General features: G+C 32.4%; 1 protein-coding gene across 1 annotated transcript in view; it reads left to right on the top strand.

The window, feature by feature from the left end:
• Positions 1 to 1,002: 1,002 nt before the first annotated feature.
• LOC129231722 (E3 ubiquitin-protein ligase NEDD4-like) overlaps positions 1,003 to 24,839 on the top strand; it is a 93,492-nt gene continuing 69,655 nt past the window's right edge. The window contains exon 1 of the mRNA XM_054866087.1: positions 1,003 to 1,442. Within this exon, the coding sequence (XP_054722062.1) occupies positions 1,374 to 1,442 (69 nt within the window). The 5' untranslated portion in view covers positions 1,003 to 1,373. The remainder of the gene's footprint in view (positions 1,443 to 24,839) is intronic.

Raw genomic sequence — 24,839 nt, 5'->3', positions numbered from 1 at the left:
AATCTGGCAAGCCTAGTTCTGCATATAACAGGAGGTTCTGTATCAGCCAATGAACGCCAGAATTGGCCAACGTCCAGCCAGTATTGGCCAATGTCCAGCTAATATTGACCTATCTCCAGTCAATATTGGATGGAACTGTTGTGCTGCTGGGGCCACTGTTCAATCAGACTATGGAAGAATGTTATGTTTTCTATATCTGTTTAACTTTGCATATATTTATTTACTTGTTTATTTAAATATAGTTTTATTTTATGCTACCAAGAACAAAGGAAATATGAAACAGTCCTATCTCGTCTTCTGCCCTTTTTAGTGTCTCTATGTAGAGACTTTATTTCTTTTAAAACATAAATTGAGATTATATGAAATACAATACATGGAATTATGGTAAAAAAAAGGTTAGAAACTGAACTTCATATTTTTTGACATAACTCTAAGGCTTACGTTCGACGAACAGGGACCGGTAGCAACCGGATGGTTGATCAAGTGACAACAATGACGTAAATGGTTACTAACCGGTTGTTGACGAACCACTGCTTCGTCAAATGCTTTCAGTTGATCATCGGCTACTTGCACTGACATGGCGCAGACGAATAACACGCAGGTGAAAAATACTTGGTCAAAAATATCACATGGTTCCATCAACCAATCAACCAGTTTAAGTTGCGGTTGACCGCGTAGATCAACCGGTGAGGCCGTGAGGCTCATAGAACGGAAGTAATCAGTTAACCGGTAGCTCTTAAAGAACGCTACGGTTAGTCACCGGTAGACCGGTAGAGCTCGTCGAACGCAACCAAAAGCTAGGTATTGCTCATGCAAATCGCAACATGCAAACCACTGCGGTAAAATCTGATGTGAAGTTTCTGATTTGAAATACAATTAGCGCACTTATTAAAGGAAAGTAAAACAATGCCGAGCTTTGCAACAATTATTTTTATAATTATTTTCCTCCATTGCACGCGATCATCGCAAGACGAGCGCCTGTAAACAATCTCCCGTGACGTCACATTCCCGTTTTTTTTGCGTAATGTTGTCGGCCAGCAACCTAACGGGGAGTTTATAGATGACTAATATTTTTTTTAGAAACGTCAGGATAGAACTAGTCTTTGGGGGGTATGTTCAGTTAATATCATTTTATTTATTTAATCATCAGCGCTACGAAGAGCTATCATCAAACTAACGCCTTGTAGTTTTGCTTTGGAGAGGGTGTGTAAATCACAGATATTTTATCAAAACATTTGCAGTGTGACACTGTATGGCCAACCTATTCGAATGGAAATCTACCAAACCTTTTAAAATTTTGGAAGACGAAATATTATATGTTGCGTGTGGTGCACTGTATAAATTTGTGTACTTAATTTAATAGAAGCTGTTGTATGGCGGAATCTTCTCAAGCTCAATGCAATGGGAATGTTGAAAACCAGATATCTGAATCCGATTCTCAGGTATGTTGTTTTGCTACTGCGTGTTATTTATTTTGCTTTTGACATTTTTGGTGACTATTTACGTTTTCCTGTATCACATCCCTAGCATTGAAACCACTGTTCTTTTGTTCCACTTTAAAAAAAATGTCAACAACATTTTGTTGAAACTTATTCTTTGTTTTGCAGTTTCAATAAGTTGAATCGCCATTAATAGCAGTGTTAAAAAGCCGAGTTCTCTCTCGTCATAAGTCATCAGCATTGTTTACTGTTCTAGGCCAAGGGCGTAAATAAATCAATATTGCGTAGTTTAGCCTTGATGCTACGGCCCATGTTAGTCAAGTCTGAAACATATGATAAAAAATATTATTATTTGTCGACTTTGATATTACACATATTTTTTAAAGCAGATTCAGTGCACTTGATTTATTTGACTTTTATTTAGTCAATTTTGTTTACTAATTTTTTTTTTTTTTTTTTTACTGAACTTCCTTCTATATCAATTTCATGATTTTTATACTATAAAGCTGATTGTTTTGAGAAAACAAGCTAGGGCAAAGGACATATTTGTTCATGTTTTGAGTTTTCATCAAGAATGGCGGTTTATTTGCTGACATCACACTTTAATTTTCATTCAGCTGATGTCATATAATTTTGTATCACAGTAAAACCTACTTTTTGTGAAAGATCCAAAACTTATAGACTTTCTCTGATTGCATTCAAAATTTCTGATATTTTTTTAAAAACGAAGATATGATATGTATGATAAGATGAAAATTGTTTCTGGAAGGCATGTGTAAATAATTGAATTTGTAACTATCTAATAACTTTTTTGTCATGAGTGTATAATAAAATCATAATAGGTGGTTACTTATTTGAAATCTATATTTAAATAAACAAATGTTATGAAATAAGCAAGTTATAATAGTGTGCATATGTTTCAGTTACATTGAATCAGTGTCATTCAAGGGTGGATTCAGCTTCTGATTTTGGAAGTGGGTAATTTTATTTGGTTTATTTGGTCGCTTAAGGCAGGGATCTGCTCCTGGTTTCATTTTTGTAATTGTATTGATAAAAATGACAATAAGGTTATATATTAAATGTATTCTATGATGCTGTAAAAGCACTGCACTCTAAGATCCCATGTGCCACATGAGCACTGTTTTTTAATTCAAACCAGGAGCCGAGCAAGGACGGATAAAAGGGAGAGGTAATGGGGGCGATCGCCCCCTCCTTGAGGGACTTTGCAGCGGTATTTGTTCTGAATTGACGTCCTAAATGCAAGTTTAGGCAGGGGCGACTCTATCGCAGGCATTGGCGTCGTCAGCTGAAATTTATTGGGGGGGGGGGGGGGGACCATTCTGACTCTGTCATTTTCAAGTTGCGTTAAGAAAAATTCGTATATATATATATATATATATATGAGACAAAAACATGACATCAAATAGAAATGGGTTTACATTTAATACAATACTTTTAAACGGGTATTATCTTGATTTACATATTACACAATAAGTTAAAAAAAAATAAATACCAAAAATTATATTTTTTCTAGACAGCACATGGGATACGAATATCCGTGCTATTTTTTTTGTGAACAATTTCGTCCAAGATGTTTTTGTGAACGTAACATAAAGCACCATGATTCAATCGCTTTTGTGTCATAGTCGATCTTAGATACAATTTCAGCTTTCTCAGCGCACTGAAGCTTCTTTCAGCTTTACACGACGAAGGGCGGCACACCAAGAGTAGTCGCACCAAATTTTCAACATTTTGAAATAGTGGACAATTGAATTAACCGTTCTTATTGAATGAAATCATCAAAAACGAAATCCAGCTTTATTGAATCGTCCGCTTTATGGAATCAAAGCTGTTTAGAACAAAATGTGACTCATATAAGCCGCGACAACTGTATAATTAAATTTTTATATTACATAGTGATAAACCCTGCAGCTCTAAGTTCTTGGCACAAGTTGGATTCGAAGGAGTTTAATTTGATGTTTTTTAAATAAAAATTTAAAGTATATAATTCACCGTTATGACATTCACGAACCTACAAAAAACACAACTACAAAAATAAAATAAGACACAAATAATTAAGCTCTCATACAAATACAAATACAAATGTGACGACCAGCAACAGGCTCTGGGCCCAGCTAGGCTGGCCCTAGTCAATTAATTAGTCCCCAATGAAGATCAATGGCCCTCTTAAAGCTATCCACTCCCTTGCTCATTACCGCCTCTTCCGGTAAGCTATTCCAAGTGCCCACGACCCTGCTAAAGTAGTAGTTTTTCCTGATTTCCAAGTTAGCCTGAGATTTAAATAGCTTAAAACAATGACCCCTTGTCCTGCTTTCCCCGCAAAAATTTAATCCATTTACATCTTTCATTTTGATAAATTTAAATAACTGAATCATGTCCCCTCTGACTCTCCTTTGCTCCAGGCTATACATGTTAAGCTTATTAAGTCTGGTATCATAATCTAAATCTGAGAGTCCCCTTACTAATTTAGTTACCCTTCTTTGAACCCTTTCCAATACAAAAATATCTTTCTTCAGATAAGGCGACCAAAACTGAACAGCATACTCCAAATGAGGTCTTACTAAACTCCTATATAAAGGCAGAAGAACTTTCTTAGATTTGTTTGAAATAGATCTATTGATAAACCCAAGCATTTTGTTGGCTTTGTTACTAGCAATACTGCACTATAGACTAAACATGAAGTCCTGATTTATAAAGATATCCAGATCCATAACATTTTCTGCCTGATTTATGACTGAACCCTGTAAACGATATCTCATACGCTTATTTCCATGCCCTAAGTGTAGCATTTGACATTTCCCTACATTAACTGCCATACCCCATTTATCTGCCAACATAGTAATATGATCTAAATCCTCTTGCAGCTGTTTTACTTGTTCTTCATTTTCGACAATCCCCATAACTTTTACATCGTCAGCAAAACAATTCATGCTTCCAGAAATATTTTCATTGATGTCATTCATAAATATAATAAACAAAAGAGACCCTAAAACTGATCCCTGAGGAACCCCACTGAAAACATCACTCCAATTCGAATGATTTCCTCTCACAACTACTCTTTGCTTCCTACCAGTAAGCCAATTTCTAACCCAAAGTAAAGTTTTTCCTCCTATTCCAATGTCATCTAACTTGCTGAGAAGAGCAACATGCGGTACCTTGTCAAAAGCTTTTTGAAAATCAATATAAACAACATCCACACATTTTTTGTTATCTAAAGCTGAGGTAACCTTGTCGTAGAAATGCAATAAATTAGTAGTACAGGATTTACCTTTCCTGAAACCATACTGCAAACTAGTCAACAGACTATTAGTCTCTAAGAACTTCATGATCTTAATTTTGATCAAAGTTTCGAAAATCTTACAAATCACCGAAGTCAAACTTACAGGTCTATAATTCCCAGCAATACCTTTAGACCCCTTCTTGAAGAGTGGCGTTATGTTAGCCAACTTCCAGTGATATCATATTTTAATAATGCAACCTTTTAAAGTATTTTCTTAATTTTTTCAGATTTTTATGTAACAAATGCTCTAAAATTTTGCTTTTTTGTTGAATCCTCCATACACTCAATGCATATTAAACCAAAAAAACAGCAAAAAACATTCCCATGTAAATACATTAATTTCTGATTTCTCAAAGTCAGCAGGGAAAGTGCCCCTTCTGGTCATCTTTAAGTGATAGGTCTGCCTTGAGAGGCACAACCCACAGATTGAAAAGAACTGGCCTACACGGAGAACAAACAGCATTTGGTATATAATTGAATTCTGATCAGCGGACGATGGGAAAGAGAGAAATGAACTGTTTTTTTCTGACACGTGACAATAAGTTTTAAAATGGTTATTTCAATAAAATTTGTTCAATAAAGCAGGATTATTAATGGATAATTTTCTGTTAAGCTTTAATAACTAAAAGGAGTATTATTTATTCCATTAAAATTTATAAAAGATGAAACATTTAAAAAAAAAAAGAGAAAATTGAATGCATTAGCTCTGATAGGACTCATAATGTCAAAATATTGACTGTAAAGCATACCTGATTAGCCGGAATTCAGGGGCTACTCGATAGGAGGTCACTGTGAACTTTCATAAACTTTCCTTTTCCAGAAAATTTTTTCTGACGAGTCTTCAAATTTCGAGTAATTTTTTGTGAAATATTGCATTAAAAGATATTCTCATTAGATGTAATGATGTGGGTAATTAGGAATTTCATTCGGAAAATCGAGAAGTAACCCCATCTGAATAGTATAAAATCGGGGAGCCCCTGCATATATTACACTAAACAGAATGGGAATGGTACTTACCTATCACGGTCTTTTGATTTTTTGAAGACGGTTCTGTGTATATTGATGATGATTCAGTGGTTAAAAATTGCTCAGGTTCATTTGATGTAGAAGGTTTGCTACATTTTCCCGTTTCAAGTCATCTCCTCAGGAGCTCAGGGAAGCTCCTGTTATTTGTCTTTTTTTTTTTTCTGGTCATCTTGCGCTTCTTTTTTCGTTGGTCTATCGGAAGTGACATCACAGTATCCATCGCTATGCTGGCTTACGATTTGCTTTTGAAATTGCATGTTAATTTTTAGACTCCTCCTCTTTTTTTTTTTGTAACATAACGCTTTTTTGGTCAAATTTGAGATGCCGCAAACACATTTGAGAAACCGCGCTTCTGTAAGGTACTTTGAAGCCAAGTGTTGAATAATGTCAAACACATGACGCGACTCTCTCCTTTCCTTTTCTACCCCAAACTTAACCTTTGACCAGCTAAGTGGTCTTCTAAATTTTTGTGCATCCTTTTGCCAGGGTGTTGCTTCCAGCTGCAAAAAACCGCCAAAGAGGTCTGGTGTCTCATTTTGTTTGGGTAACATCGGGGTCGCTATAAATTGAATCGAATCGGAGAAACAAACACTGCAAAACTCGAAACAGAAACCTGGAAGCGCCGAGAAACGAGATAAGGAAGAAAGGGGCAGAAATTTAGATCCCCGTCTGACTTCTGTTGACTTATTAGCACGAGAGTCGTAAAAAATGGGGGGGGGGGGAGTTGTCCATCTAGTTTCAGTATCTCAAAGTTGTCCCGTTGTTTCCCCAAATAGCAACAAATCAGGGTTGGCAAGGTTTTGGACACTATGGTAAAAACCACGGTAAAAACCCTGGTTTTTACCGTCCTGTCCAAAACCCTTGTGTCCAAAACTGTCCGAAAGTGTCCAAAACTATATTTTTAGAGAAATTGTATTTTGTGAGAAAAAATCAAAAACAGAATAAAATGCATCAAAGTAAAGTTTTAGATTGAACATTTATTCAGTGTGAACATCAACTTATTTATGCCACTGATTTTAATTTAGTTACAGAAGTTGAATTCTTGATTAAAATTTAAATTTGTATGCATGAGTTTATTTTATTTTTTTATTTATTTATTGTTATTATTATTATTTTTTGATAATGGTAACCAAATTTACTTATGCTTGTGCATGTGTGCAAATGAAAGCAGGGTTGGCAAGGTTTTTACCATCCGTTTCAAAACCCTTGTGTCCAAAAGGGTCCAAAACTATTTTTTGAAAAACCAATTTTGTGGGAAAATATCAAAAACAGAACAAAATGTGTCAAAATTATATTTTTTTTTGTTGACTATTTAATATATTTATTTAATGTGAACATTCAACCATATATATATATATATATATATATATATATATATATATATATATATATATATATATATATATATATATATATATATATATATATATATATATATATAGCTTATATATACAGCAGATTTTAATCTAGTTACGTAGAAATTAAATTTTTTTTGTTTCCATACACCAGATTTTTCGACATTTATGCATGTGTCGAAAGAAAGTAGTCAAAATATAGTGCAATAATTGACTTAAATGCAATAAATGACAATTTTTTGTAAATACAGAATGTGTTATATTAAAAATATGAACTAAAAAAATAATAGCACAAGTTTTAAAATATAAGTTGTGTTTAATCATTAATTTCTTGTTCTTTAATCTATGATTTAAAAAATAATTTTCATTAAAACATCACGCAAAATTTATTTACAAATACCATTAAAAAAATGAAGCTTTTTAAAAAATATTGTACTTTCAATAACATTCCTTTGAGTTATAAATGTAACTGAAATTAGTTGTCTTGGTAGCAATGTGAATTTCCTTTCATGACTGTACCAACTGTTACAAAAGGAAGTTTTTATGTGATAGAGTTATTGGCATTTTAAGTAAAATATTTTTTTAATGAACATTTTGGAGAAAAGTATTATCAAATACTCATCACACACACACACAATTAAACCTCATTAATATTTATATTTATGCATTACAAATATTGCAGTAAATACAAATTGATTAGATTACACCCCTTTAGCTTTAGAATAGTTTTGGACAGTTTAAGACAGTTTCGGACACTTTTGGACAGTTTCAGACAGTTTTGGACGGTAAAAACCACCTGTCCTGTCCTAAACCAGTTTTGGACAGTCCAAAACCCAACCCTGCAACAAATACGCTGGAATGACTTTCAAGCTGGGGAAGCTGGCGACACGACTATGGATGGTTGACATTGCACTAGGGAGAAGGTGTCCCCTTTCTAGCATCCTCCACTGAAGCTAGAGTGCGCAGAGAGCAGAGCAATGGTTTGTCATTGGCAGTTCACTTTCCGACTTTCCGTTCACTATACACATCACCTATTTTGTTTTTTTAGTTCATTTTTTTTCGATATTCATTTCGTTTTATTTGGTATGAATTAAACATGGTAAATTATGTATTATGCAACTGTTTAAAGTCTTTAAAGCAAAAATAATTTTCCCAAAATAATGAATTCCATCTTGACAATCATCGAGGGGGTCCGATTTTCGAATATTGAGGGGGTTCGGTCCTCAAATATTGGGGGGGTCCGGACCCCCCCCCCCCAGCCGCGACGCCCATGATCGCAGGACAAACCGAACCCCTGTCTGGGGGTGGCAAATTTTAAGGGCCGTATTTTGGTTTGGAAGTCTAAATAAATTTTTCATTAGGAAAGGGACAAATTTGTGCAAAATTATTTTTAAAACATACAGTGATCTCTCGCTTATACGCGACCTCTGTTATACGCGTTTTTCACTTATGCGCGATAATTTTTTTCCAATTTTAGTTAAATCGCCTAATTTACGCTTTGCTTATCGGAGGATTTGTACCCTTCTTGTTCTTTCTCTTGAAATACATTCACACGACATTATTCTATTGTTCGTATTCTTCAAAAAACGTGTTTTTTTTTTTTTTTGCGTAAATGTGCAATAGGGGGTGGAATTAGTCTTGTGATTGACTTCGAGAGGGGAGAACAGGTTACATACAAAAAGGTTGACGTCACACTAAAAATCGTGCTCAAGCGGTACGCGTTGACATAGCCTATCGAAAATCTTTTGCATCCTCGTAGACTATAGCACTGATCATGCGACATTTTTTTAGGTTTTGGGGGAAATCGCTTACGTACTGTACAGTGCATAAAGAATGACAAAATGTACAACTTCAAATTTGGCTTTTTTATTAAATCACAATGTATAAATGGAAGTTATGTGCGAATTTATTCATTAGTATTAGTAGCATACTATTAGTATTACTATAACTGATGTTAACTTATTGCATTTAAGCTAATTTTTGGATTTTTCACTTATACGCGAATTTCACTTGTGCGCGAAAACTTCGTTGTCCCATTTGATCGCGTATAAGTGAGAGATCACTGTAATTCCTTTTTTGTAGCTTGGGGTCTGAAAAGTACGTTAAGGTTGTAGGTATTTTTGTTCTCCTACATTTATTTTACTGTAACTGCTGTCGCCCAACATCAGATGGTCATGTTTCTAGTTCGGAAGCGAGACAGAATGGGTGGGGTCCAATTACTATAAGAATCCTCCGCCTGATTCTGGGCCTTAGGCCATGTGCTTTACAGCCCTATTGTCCATGCCCAGGGTCTGGTCCATGCTGCTCGCTTCTTGTCAATTGTTTCTACAAGGCGAGCGGAAAGCTTTTATGAACAATCTTTCAGCCTTGTTTTGATATGGTTGAATTTCTCTTTCCTACCAGAAAAAAAGAAACGTGCACCACTGACACCACCGTTCCTTCCATAAAATGGTGTTTTCCCTTTGATTTGATTGTGTTTCCCTACAAATTTACCACACACACGAGCGGGGAATTTTCAAATAATTAAGTGATTTTTGAAATTCCGCTCTGCATCTTTGTCGTCGATGAACTGAATATCATTAGTTATTCACTGCAATTTAGCCCATATATCATTGCCATCAGTGCCATTAAGCAAAATAGAAAATTGAAGAGTATAAATACATAGTATATATTTCACAGGGAAGGAATCTTTCTGAAGTAAATTTTATATTTTATTAATAATTATTCATTTCTTCTTTCTTGTGTTGCATTCATGAGGTTGAATGATATAATTTTTTTTTTCCAATCTTACTTTCATGTTAAACTTGTATTTATGAAACAGTCGGTGCTAACGTGGTATAGATTTTAATTTTGTTAGTTGTTGTTATCTGAGGTATATTTTTTATTCTCAGTTAAAAGTAATTCATGAATGAAATTCTCAGATTCAAAACACAGATATTAAAACTGTAGTACTTTCCTTTACGCATAAATAACTCTTGATTATATGCTGGGGCATTCGGATAGGAGGTCTTTGAAGTCACTGTGACCTCCAAAAAAATTCTTATTCAGCAAATTTTGTCCGATTTGGCAACTTTGTAAACTGAATTGCGAAAAAAATTTTTTAGATGCCCAAATCATTTTTCATTAGATTCAATTTTGTGTACAAACCCGCATTTTCTCATTAAGAAAAAAATTGGAGTTTTATTCAGCATATTGAGAATTTCTGTCCTCCCAAAAATTTTCATCCGGGGTGCCCCGGAATACAAAATTAGCGTTAATGCTGGTATTAATTAGTTCAGTTAACATTTATTTAAACTGATAATTTTTGTGTTTTAATATCAACTCAAGAGCCAATATGTTGTTTAGCTACTTTTTGTTTTGCATTTACGAGAAAAGTCGACTAGAAAGGAAAATGGCACCCCGATTTTGTACAGCTAAGACATGAGGTCAAGTTTCCTGAACAGGCTGAACATAAGGTCCGGATTTTGAAATTTAGCCTTTATCTCCAACTAATTTTGTTAAATATTAAAGTGATTCAGTGACAAAAGTCTATTTTCACCAAACTGTGTGCCTATCCGAGTAGCCATAATTCACTTACAGGGGCGCTGTGGGGTATTGCAATTGTGTAGCAAGTAATTATTACAGTCGAACCCGCTTAATGGAATAGCCGTTTTGCCAAGAAAAAATATTCTAATAAGCGGGATATTCCATTAACCGGGATAAAAATAACACATTACATTGGTTTGGTACACTCAAAATGTATTATATTAAGCGGGTTATTCTTTTAACCGATATTCTAATAAGCGGGCTCGACTGTATTTACCACATTATAAATAATGATACATTTTTGGCGGTCCAGTGTTTGAACTTCTGCATGTTGTCGGAATTGGATCGTGCACAGGACTTCTCTCCCCCCCCCTCCCTAGGACCGAGTATAATATTTTCTTTTTGAAAAATATTCGATTCTATTAAAGAGAAAAAATGAATGCTCCTCACGAAAACAAAGTAATTTTAATTGGAAAAAATATCAATTGTTGCGGAAAAAATCATAATTTTTTTAAAAAAGAATCTTAAAATTAAATTTTTCGGAAGTTACAGATTATTGCTCAGTTAATCACACCTCATATTTCTTTTGTTCCCACCTCTACTTTTTTTTCTTTTTTCTTTTTCCTAGATGATCCCAAAATAAGAAAATCTTTAAAATGCTACGTTTCGAAAGCCTCCTCCTTTGGCTAAAATCATAAAAGTGCATCTCAAATATTGTTTCAAGAGGTTCAATTTTGAAACGTTTCCAGGGAAGAACTACAAAACACCTCGCCTTCAAAACAACATCAAAAATTGTTTAAGACTGCTTTTTTTTTGGAGCTGTAATTCAGAAAAATTGCAGAGCTTCTAACTTGCCAAATATGGTGTACATTCGCGTTTTTAAGAGTTCCATTTCGGAAAACTTCCGGACAAAGGCCTCGCACCTCAAACCTCTCCTTCTAATATCATCCAAATCGTCTAAAAATGCATTTTGCGAAACAACAATTTGTTGAGTCAGGGTTGGCAAGGTTTTGGACATTAGGGTAAAAACCCTGGTTTTTACCGTCCTGTCCAAAACTATATTTTTAGAAAAATTGTATTTTGTGAGAAAACATCAAAAACAGAATAAAATGTATCAACTTATGTTTTATATTGAACATTTATTCAATGTGAACATTCAATTTATTTATGCAACTGATTTTAATCTAGTTATATAGAAGTTGAATTCTCAATTAAAATTTTAATTTGTATGCATGAGTTTATTTATTTATATTTTTTTTTTATTGATAATAGTAACCAAATTTTTCTAGGTTTATGCATGTGCAAATCAAAGCAGGGTTGGCAAGCTTTTTACCATTCTGTTCAAAACTCTTGTGTCCAAAACTGTAAGAAAGTGTCCAAAATTTTTTTTGAGAAACGATATTTTGTGAGAAAATATCAACAGAAAGATCAAAATGTGTCAAAATTATATTTAGTTACTATTTTTTATTCAATGTGAACATTCATGTATAAATATATGTGTAACTAATTTATACAGCTGACTTTATTCTAGTTACTCAGAAACTAAATTCTTCATTAAGAATTTCAATTTGTACCCATGAGGTTTTTTTCCCCCATAAACCAAATTTTTCCACATTTATGCAAAAAAGGGTTCAAAATATAGTTCAGTAATTTACTTGAATGCAATAAATTGCAATTTTTTGTAGTTACAGAATGTATTATATTCAAAATATGAACTAAAAAAAAGAGTAGCATAAGCTTTAGAATATAGGTGTTCAATCATCAATTTCTTGTTCTTTAATCTGATTTAAAAAATAATTTTCATTAAAACATCATGTAAAACTTATTTGCAAAAACCATTGAAAAAATTAAGCTTTTTCTTCCCTTCTTCTTTGCACCTAAATATTCCACTTTTAATAACATTCCTTTGAGTTATAAATGGAACTAAAATTAGTTGTCTTGGTAGTATTGTGAATTTCCTTTCACAACTCTACCAACTGTTACATAAAGAAGTTTTTATGTAATAGAATTATTGGCAATTTGTTAAAAAATATTTTCAAATGAACATTTTGGAGAGAAATATTACCCAATATTCAATAACTAAGCCTCAGTAATATCTACATTTATGCATTACGAATATTGCAGTAAATACGAATTAATTAGATTACACTCCTTTAGCTTTAACATACATATGGATAGTTTAAGACAGTTTTGGACCCCTTTTGGACAGTTTTGGACGGTAAATGTCCTGTCCTAAACCAGTTTTGGACAGTCCAAAACCCAACCCTTGTTGAGGTGCTTAGCACGCTCTTTAAATACAGTGAGACAATGCTCCCGTATGAAATCTGAAAATGAAAAATCTATAATTTTGAAAAAATTAAGATGAGATATTTAAACCCTCACCCTAGTCCTTGAATATGGCTTAAAAACTTTGCTTTTTATGACATCAATTTCGCAAATTTTTTTTGAGAGAACTAAAGAGCCCCCTTTCCTGTAAGCATCAAAGTTCGTTAGTAACTGCCTTTTGGAACTTCAATGTTGAAAAATTGGGATTAGAGGTTGACGATATATCAAATCTATTTAAAAAAAAATCATCCAAGAACAGCACTGAAGTCCCATCCCAAACTCTAAAGTCAACACATTTCGCCTATAATCGCATTTTTATGACTTCAGTTTCTTAAAATTCCTTCAGAAAGCCCGCTGAAACTTTCCACCTTCAAAACCGCCATAGAACGTCTTAAACTGCGTACTTAGGACTACATTTCAAAAATTTCTCCGGGGGAGAGCCCGCGGACTGGGGTTTCCAATCCCGAATCCCACAGGATATTTAGCAGGATCGATCCCGCGGGATTTTGCTCTCAATCCCACAGGATTCCCAGTTCTGCAAATTGTTTTCCATTCAAGCGTTTCTAGCTTTTGCTGCTCATAAAACAATTATTTTCATAATCAATCTGAAGTTTGAATTTTCTTCTTCATATATTTGCAAAAAGAGCAAGGAAAACTGTGATGTGACTCATATGACCAACGATGGATTTACCATTTAAGAACACAATAAAAATAGACCATATTTTTCCGAGAATGAATTCGTATTCTCACTCGAGGTTTTGGTTTGAAAACTTATCACGTAGCTTAACAGAAACCAACAGAAGCCTTAGATGATATGTTTTAAAAGAGGAAAGAAATTTCCCTTCCTTGCGTAAAACCTAAAATTACATATTTTTAAAAATTAAACACTAGGGGGAAGTGTTGTACCTTGGGACATTTTTCATATTTTAATTTTGAACATCAATTATTTGAATAAAATTTAAAATCTAGAAGTCACATTAAAATACCCCAACATACTGCGATTCAATATATTTTTTAAAATTCAGACAGTTTGAAAATAAAATATTGCCGGCCATTTCAAGTGAAAGTTACAAGCTGTCCCAAGGTACAACATCCTATTGTACCTTGGGACACATCCTGCTGTACTATGGGAAAGTCTTCATGATTCAGGAAACAGCCATATACTTAAACCAATTTTGCACCAGAAAACAAAAACAAAAAAAAAATACATGGTAGTGAATTAAATTACGAATAATTAACCATCAGGGTTTGTTGATTTAAATTAGCTTGATTAAAATCATGATTTGAATCAAGTGATTTTTTAACAAAATCATTAACTAAAATCAATTAATTTTACTTTTATAAATTCATTTTGCATTTTTAGAATGTATTGTTCTAAATTTAACTACCCTGCATTATTATACTAATACAAATACAAAAGTGACGACCAGCAACAGGCTCTGGGCCCAGCTAGACTGGTCCTAGTCAATTTACAATCCCCAGTGAAGATCAATGGCCTTCTTAAAACTGTCTACTCCTTTGCTCATTACCACCTCTTCCGGTAAGCTGTTCCAAGGTTCCACTACCCTGCTAAAATAATAATTTTTCCTAATATCCATATTAGCCTGAGATTTAAATAGCTTAAAACAATGACCCCTTGTCCTGTTTTCAGTGCTATCTTAACTTCAACAGGCAAAACTACATAGATCCCTCTCTCTGTATGTGCAACAGATTTTCACTCTTACAATATTGATTTTATTCCAAAATTAGTTTAGAACAAAACAAAAATTTATAGTTTTTCTTATACACCATGACTAATACAATTAAGAAAAGTAATTGTTAAACATATTTTGCACTAAAAACATACATAATGATGGAAACCTTATCTTTAAACAAAACATAAAATAAAATCACATCTTACCCATGCATTATAACATATTTATAAATCTTAAAAAATTATTGAGCAGTTAAGAGAACTGATCTTAATTTTAAAAGTAAGCTGAATGGATTCATCTATTGTATGAAATATATTATGTTTATAAATGTTAAGTAATCAATGTCTAGAAATTTTTGAGAATAAAAAAAATAAATAAATAATAAAAATCTGATTTAATTATTAAAAAAAAGCAGACTTAAATAAAAAACATCAGTTTTTTTTAAACCAAAAAAAAAAAAAAAGAGAGAATCACGAACCCTGTTAATTATGAATAATGAATTATGATCTAACATTAAATGTGTTTAAAAGACTACATAAGATTAGAACATTGTTCCATGTCCCTAAACATATCTTAATTATTAAGAACCATGCGTATGTTGTACCTTGGAACGTGTCCCAAGGCACAGTATATTTGGCTGTCCCTAGGTACAGTCACCACGTTCAGGGCCGCTCCGTCCCTATGTGCAAGGTTGTGCGGTGCATGTCAGAGTCAAAAAGGCGCCGGGCTCTACCAATCAAAATACTCCAAATGGGATTGAATAATCTCCAACCGAAAATATAAAATTGAATTTTTTGTTATATCTATAAAAGTTTGCTGTCTATCTATAAGAGAAAATTATTGCCTTGTTGAGTCTGAATATGCCATTTAAAAGTGCTCTCTTTTGCACTGAAATCACATGTTGCTAATTAATTAGCCTTTTTCTTCATATGTGTGGAGCCATGAATGTTATTTCCATGTGTCTATAATTTTACAAGGTTGAGCATACGAAGCAGCGCAAGAATTTTGTTACTCCCCATTTTGGTTCTTGCGATGATTATGTTATATTATAATTCGTGCAATATGTCTTTTTGTGATTTTTAACTGTTTTTCTTGGTAATTCCACTGCATCATGTTATCATACATTAAAAAGCACAATAAGCACATTTGCATATTATTTACTTGTGTGTAATATGCATATATTGTGGACAATAATTTAGATTGACTTTTTAGTTCCGAAAAGTAAGGACTTGACCATAATTACTCAATTCCTCCATCCCCTTTTTCTTCAACTATTTGTGTATTAAATTAAAGAAAGAGCTTTGGACAAAGTGTTTGTTTTAGATATTACATTCAATGCATTTTTAACAATTCATACCTTAGAATTATTCGTTTTACCGGAAAGTTTCAGTTTCAGATTTTAAAGTGAAATATCCTCTACAATATTATCTTTCAATTTAGAAAGATAATCAGTACCCCCCTGTTCCGTGGTGCAACCTGATGGGGTAGGGGTCCACAGGGTTCTCCCTGTGAACACCCCTCTGGTTGCACCGCTCGTGCTCCCTCCCCTCTAGAATGCTTAGTTGAATGTGTTTCAAAAATATTTACTATTAAAGCGGAAAAAAACGCGTCTTTGCAAAACAAAGTGATTTTAATAAGGAAAATATAATGATGTTGGGGTAAAACTTTAATTTCTTTTAAAAAGAAATCTTTGACTTAAAAATTCTCAATAGTTTCAGCTAATTGGTCAGCTCCTCCATCCTGTTTGTTTTCTTTTTTCCTTATTTTTCTTTTTTCTAGTTCGCCTGAAAATACGAAAGTTTTCAAAATGCTACCCCGCCGAATCTCTCTCTCCCCCTCCAAAAGCATCTCAAATTTCGTTTCCAGATCTTAAATTTAGAAAAATATCGCGAAAGCTCCCAAATACAAAACAATACTGCTTGAAACTCCATTCAAAAATCACTTTAAATTGCGTTTTTAGAGCTTCAATTTGGAAAGATTGCCGGCCCTCATGTTACCAAATATGGTCTTCAAATCACATTTTTACAACTTCAATTTCAGAAAATATTCGAGCAAAGGCCTCCGTACCTCCTTCCTTATATATCATCAAAAGTTAGGCTTTTCAAACATGACTGACGAAAAATTTAAGTTTGAATAGCTTCTGAATCACTTCTCCTAATAGCTAAGGCAACTGCTTAGATTTTTAGGACTTTAATTTGGAAAATTTCTCCAGAGGGGAGCTCCAGAATTCCCTTCTTGTAAAAATCTTCAAAGTTGTCTACAATTTTTTGGTTTTTAGAAGTTTAAATTCGAAAAATTGGAGTGAAGAAAAGGAACTGATTTCTATCTATGTTTCAAAAAAAAAAAAAAAAACAATGATAGAATCCTTGAGTTCCATCTCTTATTCTAATGCCAATAAAGATGGCCTATAATAACCCTTCATTTTCCATAAATTTCCGTGGAGCCCCTTGTACTTTTCTTCACATAACACCACCAGAGACTTTAAAACTGTTTTTTTTCAAACTACAAGTTTCAAAATTTTTCCAAGGAGTACCTGCACACCACTCTTATAAAAAAAGATATTTTTTTCAATTTGTGTCCACCCTAAAACTATTTTCTAATTGAGTCACTGTTCCTGTTGTCATCTTTTGACAGGCATAAAAGTTTTATTAATTGTTCATCGCTTTATTAATTGTTTAACTTGGATATTAATATTTTCTTCTTCCAAAACGCATTATTAGCATATCAAAGGAGCTGCTGAACTCAGAATAGTTTTGAGATATGAAGTAAAAACTATTGCAAAATTAAATATTCACATATTTTTTGTGTAAATTAAGTGCCAAACATATTTTTTTCCATTTTATATTTGTCTACAGAACCTCCCTTCAAGTGTTATCTATACCAGGGATCTCCAACCTTTTTCACTTGCTGGCCACATTGTAAATTTTTGGAGACGAAGCGGGCTGGTCCAACAATATTTTAGCTCAGATGGTCTATTTAGCGCTTGCCCCTCCCCCCACCCATAAATTGCAAATATATACATGTATATATTTTTTAATTAAGCACTCAGTGGTGGTTTTTGAAAATTTCTGGATTCTAAGTTGCTATATTTCCTGAATTAAATTATATTTTAAGTGCCTCTAAATCTCTAATAGTATAACGATAGGGAGTCTTGTAAAGTTTAGAATAGTACAGAAAACTGAAATAAAAAGCATTCTCTGTTACAAAAGTGAAGTTATTTTTTTAAATAAAACTAATGAGTGAGTGATACAAGACAAAATTATTGCAACGTAATACAAACTTATTTTATTGAATTGATGATTAAAAACTTGCAAATAAAGGACAATACAACACTTGTAAAGGTTTAAAAATATTTTTAAAAGTTAAAAAATTAACGAGAAGATTGCATTTGTTTACCACTTAAAATTTCAGCCCCTTCAGGGACAAACTTCATAGTTCCGATTATTAAGAGAGATTTTTAATGTTTGTCTGTTAAAGATCTATACTTAGATTTAATATGCTTCAAGAAAATGCAGCTGTTATGCAAACCATGAAGCTAGCAGAAGTACAGGATAATTCATTTGTGAAACATATTTATTTGTGAATGACTAAATGTAATATTAGTACTTTAATACTCATTGCAGATAAAACTCATTCTGAAGTGCTAATATATAGCTATAATCTGAATATTAGTTTCAAAATTTGTGAAATACTCTATATAATGCAAAACCTGTATAACAAAAGCTCTGGTCCCATGGTGTGCGTTATAACAGTCTTCTACTGTATTTAGTGATGTAAAATACTTGGGTATTTTTTTAGGGGTAAATACCCAGGGTATATACCTGAGTAAATACCCAAAATGAGTATTTACCTGGGTATTTATTTCAAAAATTTATATTCAAATAAAATACTTTTCTGTATGTATTCTTGTATGTACATATACAGGGTGTTTTGTTTTAACCTTCAAGACCTCTATTTTTGCAACCGTTAGTCCTAGATGCATACTTCCAATTGCAAAAATGTTCAAAATCAGATACAGACTTAAGATATTGAAAATTTGAAGTGAAAATAAAAATGAGTAAAAAAATACAAATTTTAACTTTTTACACGGGCCTCAGGTCCTCTGACTTGCATTTAGGGAAGTAATCTCCATTGAAAAACAATTCCAACAGAAAAAGTTTGACATTAGAATGACCAATATTCACTGAGATATGAAATGCAGCGTTTTGTGACTTACACCACTTTACACTCGCCGTCAGTAGCATCTTTTGGGGGGAAAATATAGCAGTTAATGAGTGTTTATATAAAATTTTATCTGTGCAGAGTGTGGTTTTTCTAATTGTTCAAGGTTTTGCAGCGTGTTTTGCGTATCATGGCATAACATTTGCATGAATTTTTGAATAGAAATGAAAAATATAAATACCTTGTGTTTTTTACTTTGCCAACCTGTTATTCTTCTGAAAGAGTAATAAGTTCTAATCTCATCTTCTGCATGGTCCCTTAAAACTTTCAAATGGAATATCTCCTTGTGTTTTGATTGCACAAATGTCAAGTTTTTTTGTGTCAGTAAGTTTTAAATGCAGATCATTTCTCTAAATATAAGTTAGGGGACCTAGGGCCGTATAAAAAGTTAAATTTTGTAGTTTTTGACTCATTTTTATTTTTGCTTCAAACTTTTAATATCTTTATTCCGCATCTGTTTAATATTTTTGCAATTGGAAATATGCATCTAGAACTAACGGTTGCAAAAATAAAAGTCTTGCAGGTTAAAACAGAACACCCTGTATAACCAACCATATACAAAACAATAAATTGTTCCCTAAAATTTGTATTTTGGTCACATATTTAAAGAATTATTGTGTGATACAACTCAGCAATCTAATGTGATATTCACATGAAATGTGTTGTATATGCCTATTCAATGTTGATAGCCAAATTTCAGATCTAAAAAGCCATTCTACAAAAAGTAAAAAGCTTAACTGGTTACAAAAAAAAAAAAAAAAGAAAAAAAAAAGCAAACATCTTTTTCAATTATGGCATTGAAAAGAAAGGTTCTTTGGTTCACAATGTGTTTCTTTCATAATTTCATTAACTCTTTCAATAAAAAATATTACAAACTGTGTAATACATATGTATGTATCAGTTTTACCAATTATTTCATATTTAGATTTAAAAAAAAAATATTTCTCACTCACTTTTTGCATTTTTTTGTAAAATACCCAGTTTTTGGGTATTTACTCAAGCCTTGGGTAAATACCCAAAAAATATTTATCTACCCACTGGGTATTTACCTGTTCCACATCACTAACTGTACTATAATATTTAAATTGGGGTGTACTATTTTTTAACTGTTAATGTATTTTGATATTAAATATGATTATTGTTAATAATGAATAAAAGGATTTACCAGGTATTGCTTTTATACATTAATTAAGAAAGAATGCATTTACTCTTATGAATTGAACATGAGGGCTTTATATTTTACTTTGCCTGTCCTCCAGCCCTATGTTGTAGTTTGATTACTCCTATTGTTTTAAGTTGCACAGGTAATACTTTAATGTATTATCTGTTTTATTTAGAGCATTTATTAATTTGTGAGAGGCTTTATATTTTACTTTGCCTGTCCTCCAGCCCTATGTTGTAGTTTGATTACTCCTATTGTTTTAAGTTGCACAGGTAATACTTTAGTGTATTATCTGTTTTATTTAGAGCATTTATTAATTTCAGAGCAATAAAGAAATTACATCCTTAACAGAGATTCCACTGCTGATTTTTTTTTCTTTTCTTAGAAAAATTGATAAGCATTTCCTGTGGGTTGAACACTATTCTCCTTTCCCTGATTGTAATGTTTTGAATGGACATTTCTATTCAAATCAACAATTTTATTATAGCAGAACAAAGCATTCTTGACACTTCTGAGTAGCTATTTTTAGTTTTCTTTCACCCCACTTTTGATTCATCTGAAGGTGTAGGTGCATAACTCAGAAGGTTAGAGAAACCATTCAAGAGTTTATCTGTTTTTGTAGGTTGTCTGCGAATCTTATCAACCAGGCTTTTAAATTTCCTCTCCAGAGGAAATGCCAGTTTTCTGTTTATGCTCCTATTTACAACATCTCATGTGAATTGTATTGGTTATTTCAGTTTTTATTTTCAAAGCACTGTGATCAATACTGTGAGTATTGGATTGAAAATAATCTTATCTAATTAGTTTTGTCCTGTGTCATGTAGTATTTATTTTTTCTTTTAATTTATTCACACACTTCAGTTATTCTGATGATGCAATAATTTTATCTCTTTTATTGTGTCCTTGTTTTGCAAGTCTTTTTCAGTACATTTTATGAGTTTAAATTATTATTTTTTTCAATTGCATAGATTGAAATGGAAATAATACTGAAAAATAGCAAAATTTGTTTTAAAAAATGTTATGAATAATTTCACTTTGTTACAATTCGATAATGTATTTGTTATGGTTGCTAAATTGAATTTTGTACATAATCTTCAGTTATTTTTAATAATGTCTAAAAAGATACATTTAAAGTAACATTTTTAGAACATTATTAACTATTACAATTAATTATAAACATAGAGTGGAAAGTGATAATTTTCGTTTTGTTTGAGACTTGCTTCTGCTCATGCAAGTAAAGTAACTACTACTGTGTGGGCTAGAGATGAGAACAGTCGGGAAAAAACTGGAAAATTTCGGAAGAAACGGAATAAAATCGTTTTTTTCCAAAGGGGTTTATTTCCCCTCCAGAAAAATTGAAAAAATGATTTTTTTCAACTTTTCAGGAAGTTTTAATTAAAATTTTCAGCAAAAAGTGAATAGTAATTTCTCATACTTAATTTCTGATACAATTTTCTCCCCCCACACCTCCTCGTATTTTAAAATACTGTCTAACTCTGATAATGCAAGTTGTTCTTTGATAATATAATTTTCATATAGATCAAAAAACATTTAATTCTTTTTGTAAAAAAAATAAAAAAATAAATGAAATAAATAAATAAAGCAATATCCTTAGTGAAGAATTTATTTTCCTTTACAAAACAGACATGCATGAATTTAATCAGAAAACTGTTTCTGCTGACTGTGTGAACCAAATGTACAGGGTGCGGCAAAAAAACCTGAGCAAGAAATTTTCCATGTAACTTTATTAAAAATAAATAAATTAACAAAACACAAAATAATAATAATAATAATAATATGAAAAGACCTTTAGCAATCAATAAATTAATTGGTTTCAAACTGGCCACCTTTTGAAGTAATACAGAGGTGCAACCGGTTATTGAAATTTTCATTCAAGGGCCGCAAGGCATTTAATCAATCGTATTCCCTATAAAAGCAATTGGTTTTAGAGTCTAAACTTATGTGTAGTTTAGGATAGACCTTTCAGTCTAAAACAAGCCATACAGTATAAGAAATAGAATTAAGGTCTAGCGAGTAGAGCATCCACTCTAAAGAAGATATCATGACAAAAACACTGCGCCTTGCACCACTCTTGTCTTTTTGGTCATATGAACTAGTGTGAAGTCAAATTGAAATATCCCGTCTACATTACTGTGCTGAAGTGCTCTTAAGTTCACAGAAGTACAACAGCTTCTAAAATGTCCTTCTGGTACCTTTTTGATTCATTTTATGGCTCTCATCCAAACCAAAGATTTTTTGTTGCTAGTGCTGATTTTATCACAGACAAATCCTGACTTTGGATTTTTGCGATGTTTAATATTTTCTAAGGTGCTTGGAGTGTCTACAGACTAAATCCTATTGTTCTGTGGGTTATGAGCTGGTTAAATGATAAATCAGTGAGAGGTATCTCTTCCGGCGTGGACTTGCGGCCTGTCTCAAACATTTCCGGTATCTTTGGAGTTATACAATTGTCTGAACTTTTGGAACTCGTAAAACTTCTGTTTGAGCTGTTTTTGCCCTTAGTCACACTTATCGATCACAAAATCCCCATCTTACAAACAACTTCTCTCATGGAAACCCAAGGATTTCATTAAACTCACTTTTGGATAACCTGTCGATTAACTGAAAATGTTCATTGTTCGTTTTTGTACACTTTCCGGACATCGATTATTTTTTCCAAGCCACTTAAAGAGGCATACTGCATCAAATACTGTTTGCCGATGCACGACAAGCAAACAAACTGTCCTTCTACTTGGTTAAACAACTTTAAAATAGCAGGTCTTTTGCTTAAAATTAACCGAAAATTGCGTAAAAAAACCGAAAAACAATAGGGGAAGCTGCTGTACCCACAGACAGTTATACCTACGGACGTCGGTCTGGAAATTCCGGGTATCATCGAGAGATCCTAATTGGGGTTCAACGTGTGTGTCACAGCCCTCTTCATTACCCCCAGAAAGTTTCAACGCCATCAAACGAACATTGAAGATTCTATCACATTTTTTCTGTTTTAGTAGGATCTAAGTAAAAAAAAAAGACCAATTTCTTTTTTGTGGATTGTATTATTCATTTTTGTTGTAGGTATCATTGTTCCCTATATTTTGAAGGTTTTGTTTCTGATTTTTAATGTTGTAAAACTGGTCCTGTCAATGTGACTGCCTTGCAAAACCAAAATAGCATACCTTTGTACCCAAGCACACACAACCATGTGAACCCACAGACAGCAATTTTTAGTCTCCTTGGCTCACACCCGAGTCTTCTTACAATGTGAAGTACCTCAAAACGGTGCCTTGTCATCGATGTTCGAAATTTGCTTTCAACAATGATGATGAATTTGAAGTAGGGCATGAAGATATAGTGTTGAAGTAACACCCACCTGTTTTCATTTGAAGTCAACTTTTATAGATTTTTGTTTGTTTAATCTAAACTGAGTTTTTTGTAGTGGGTTAATTTTGGTTAAAGGTTTCAATTTGCAGATAAATTGAAGTAATTTTGTACGTACATACAGAGCATCTAGAATGAATCTAGTTATTTTTTTTTGTTTAAAAATATATTAATTTTTCGCAAAATCATTAACTCTCTTAAGACTAGTAATCTTTTTAAAGAGTTCACTGATATTAAAGAAAAAGGAAAGTTAAAAAAAAGGGAAAAACCTTCGATTAATTTTCAAAGTTTAATTTCTGTTGGATGTTTTATTTAATGTTATTTTCAATGGATATTTGAAGTATTTCAATATAAAATGGCTTATGAAAATGTATTGAGTATAATTTAGTTCCTCAGACCTATTTCTAGTAAATTCATGAATGTTAAATATTTTTAAAATTTAATTAAGAATTGTTTATTTTTGCAAGTTTGTTCTATGGTAGGTGATGGGGCACTTGTGAGCACAACATCTAGGAGCACATGTGAACAGATCCCATATTGTCTCTGTGATATTAATATTAGTGTAGGACATTATAAGAGTTAAACAAATGTGTAAATATTTACAATTATTATTTTTTTATTGTCAATTTGGGAATTTATTGCTAATTATTATTTATATTAAATATTGATTTTATTCTTTTCTTTTTTTCTTTTTTTGTTACTAAACAATTTGGTTAGCAGTTTAGTGTTTAGACAGCAAACAGGAAATAAAAAGTCAAATGATTTTAATTTAATAAAAAACAGTGAAGTTTAAAATCACTAAAAAATACATTATCATAATCATCTGTCTGAAGCTTAAAAACAATATACTTTAAGAGTAATCTTTACTAAAGTCATACATACATACTTCATAAGTTTTTTCGTATCTATCCAGAGATCAGAATAAGCTACACTACTTTAAAATTTTGACAACGAGCAGAGATATATGCATGGAAAAATGTTTTCTTATTGACATAGTTACTGTACAATTCAAACTGACACAGTGTAAGTTACAAACCCTTCAATGTAATTGTTAGAATACATATACAGTTCACAGATATAAGAGTTTTTCTTTGAAAGATGATACTTGCATTTGTTGTCCTGTCATATGTGTTCCAAGCTTGATCACAAGTGCCCACCTATAGGGGCAGATGTAAACAATTGAAGACATTTTTTAAAAATACCATGGGAAAGTAAAGAAATGTATTTTTTAAAAATTTCAAAAATTAAAAGAAAAAAAAAACACAGCAAAAAAAAAAAAAAACTATTTAATCATGGGGGCATTTTTATGCTGAGAAATTGATAGGCTAATATTTCACACCTACCCCACTTTCCCCCTAGAACCATAATAAATAATTAATTAAAATTAGTTACTTACATTATTGCATTCAA

This window comes from Uloborus diversus, chromosome 1, assembly GCF_026930045.1.
Source record: "Uloborus diversus isolate 005 chromosome 1, Udiv.v.3.1, whole genome shotgun sequence".
Taxonomy (NCBI): domain Eukaryota; kingdom Metazoa; phylum Arthropoda; class Arachnida; order Araneae; family Uloboridae; genus Uloborus; species Uloborus diversus.
This window is presented reverse-complemented; position numbering and strand designations above follow the sequence as displayed.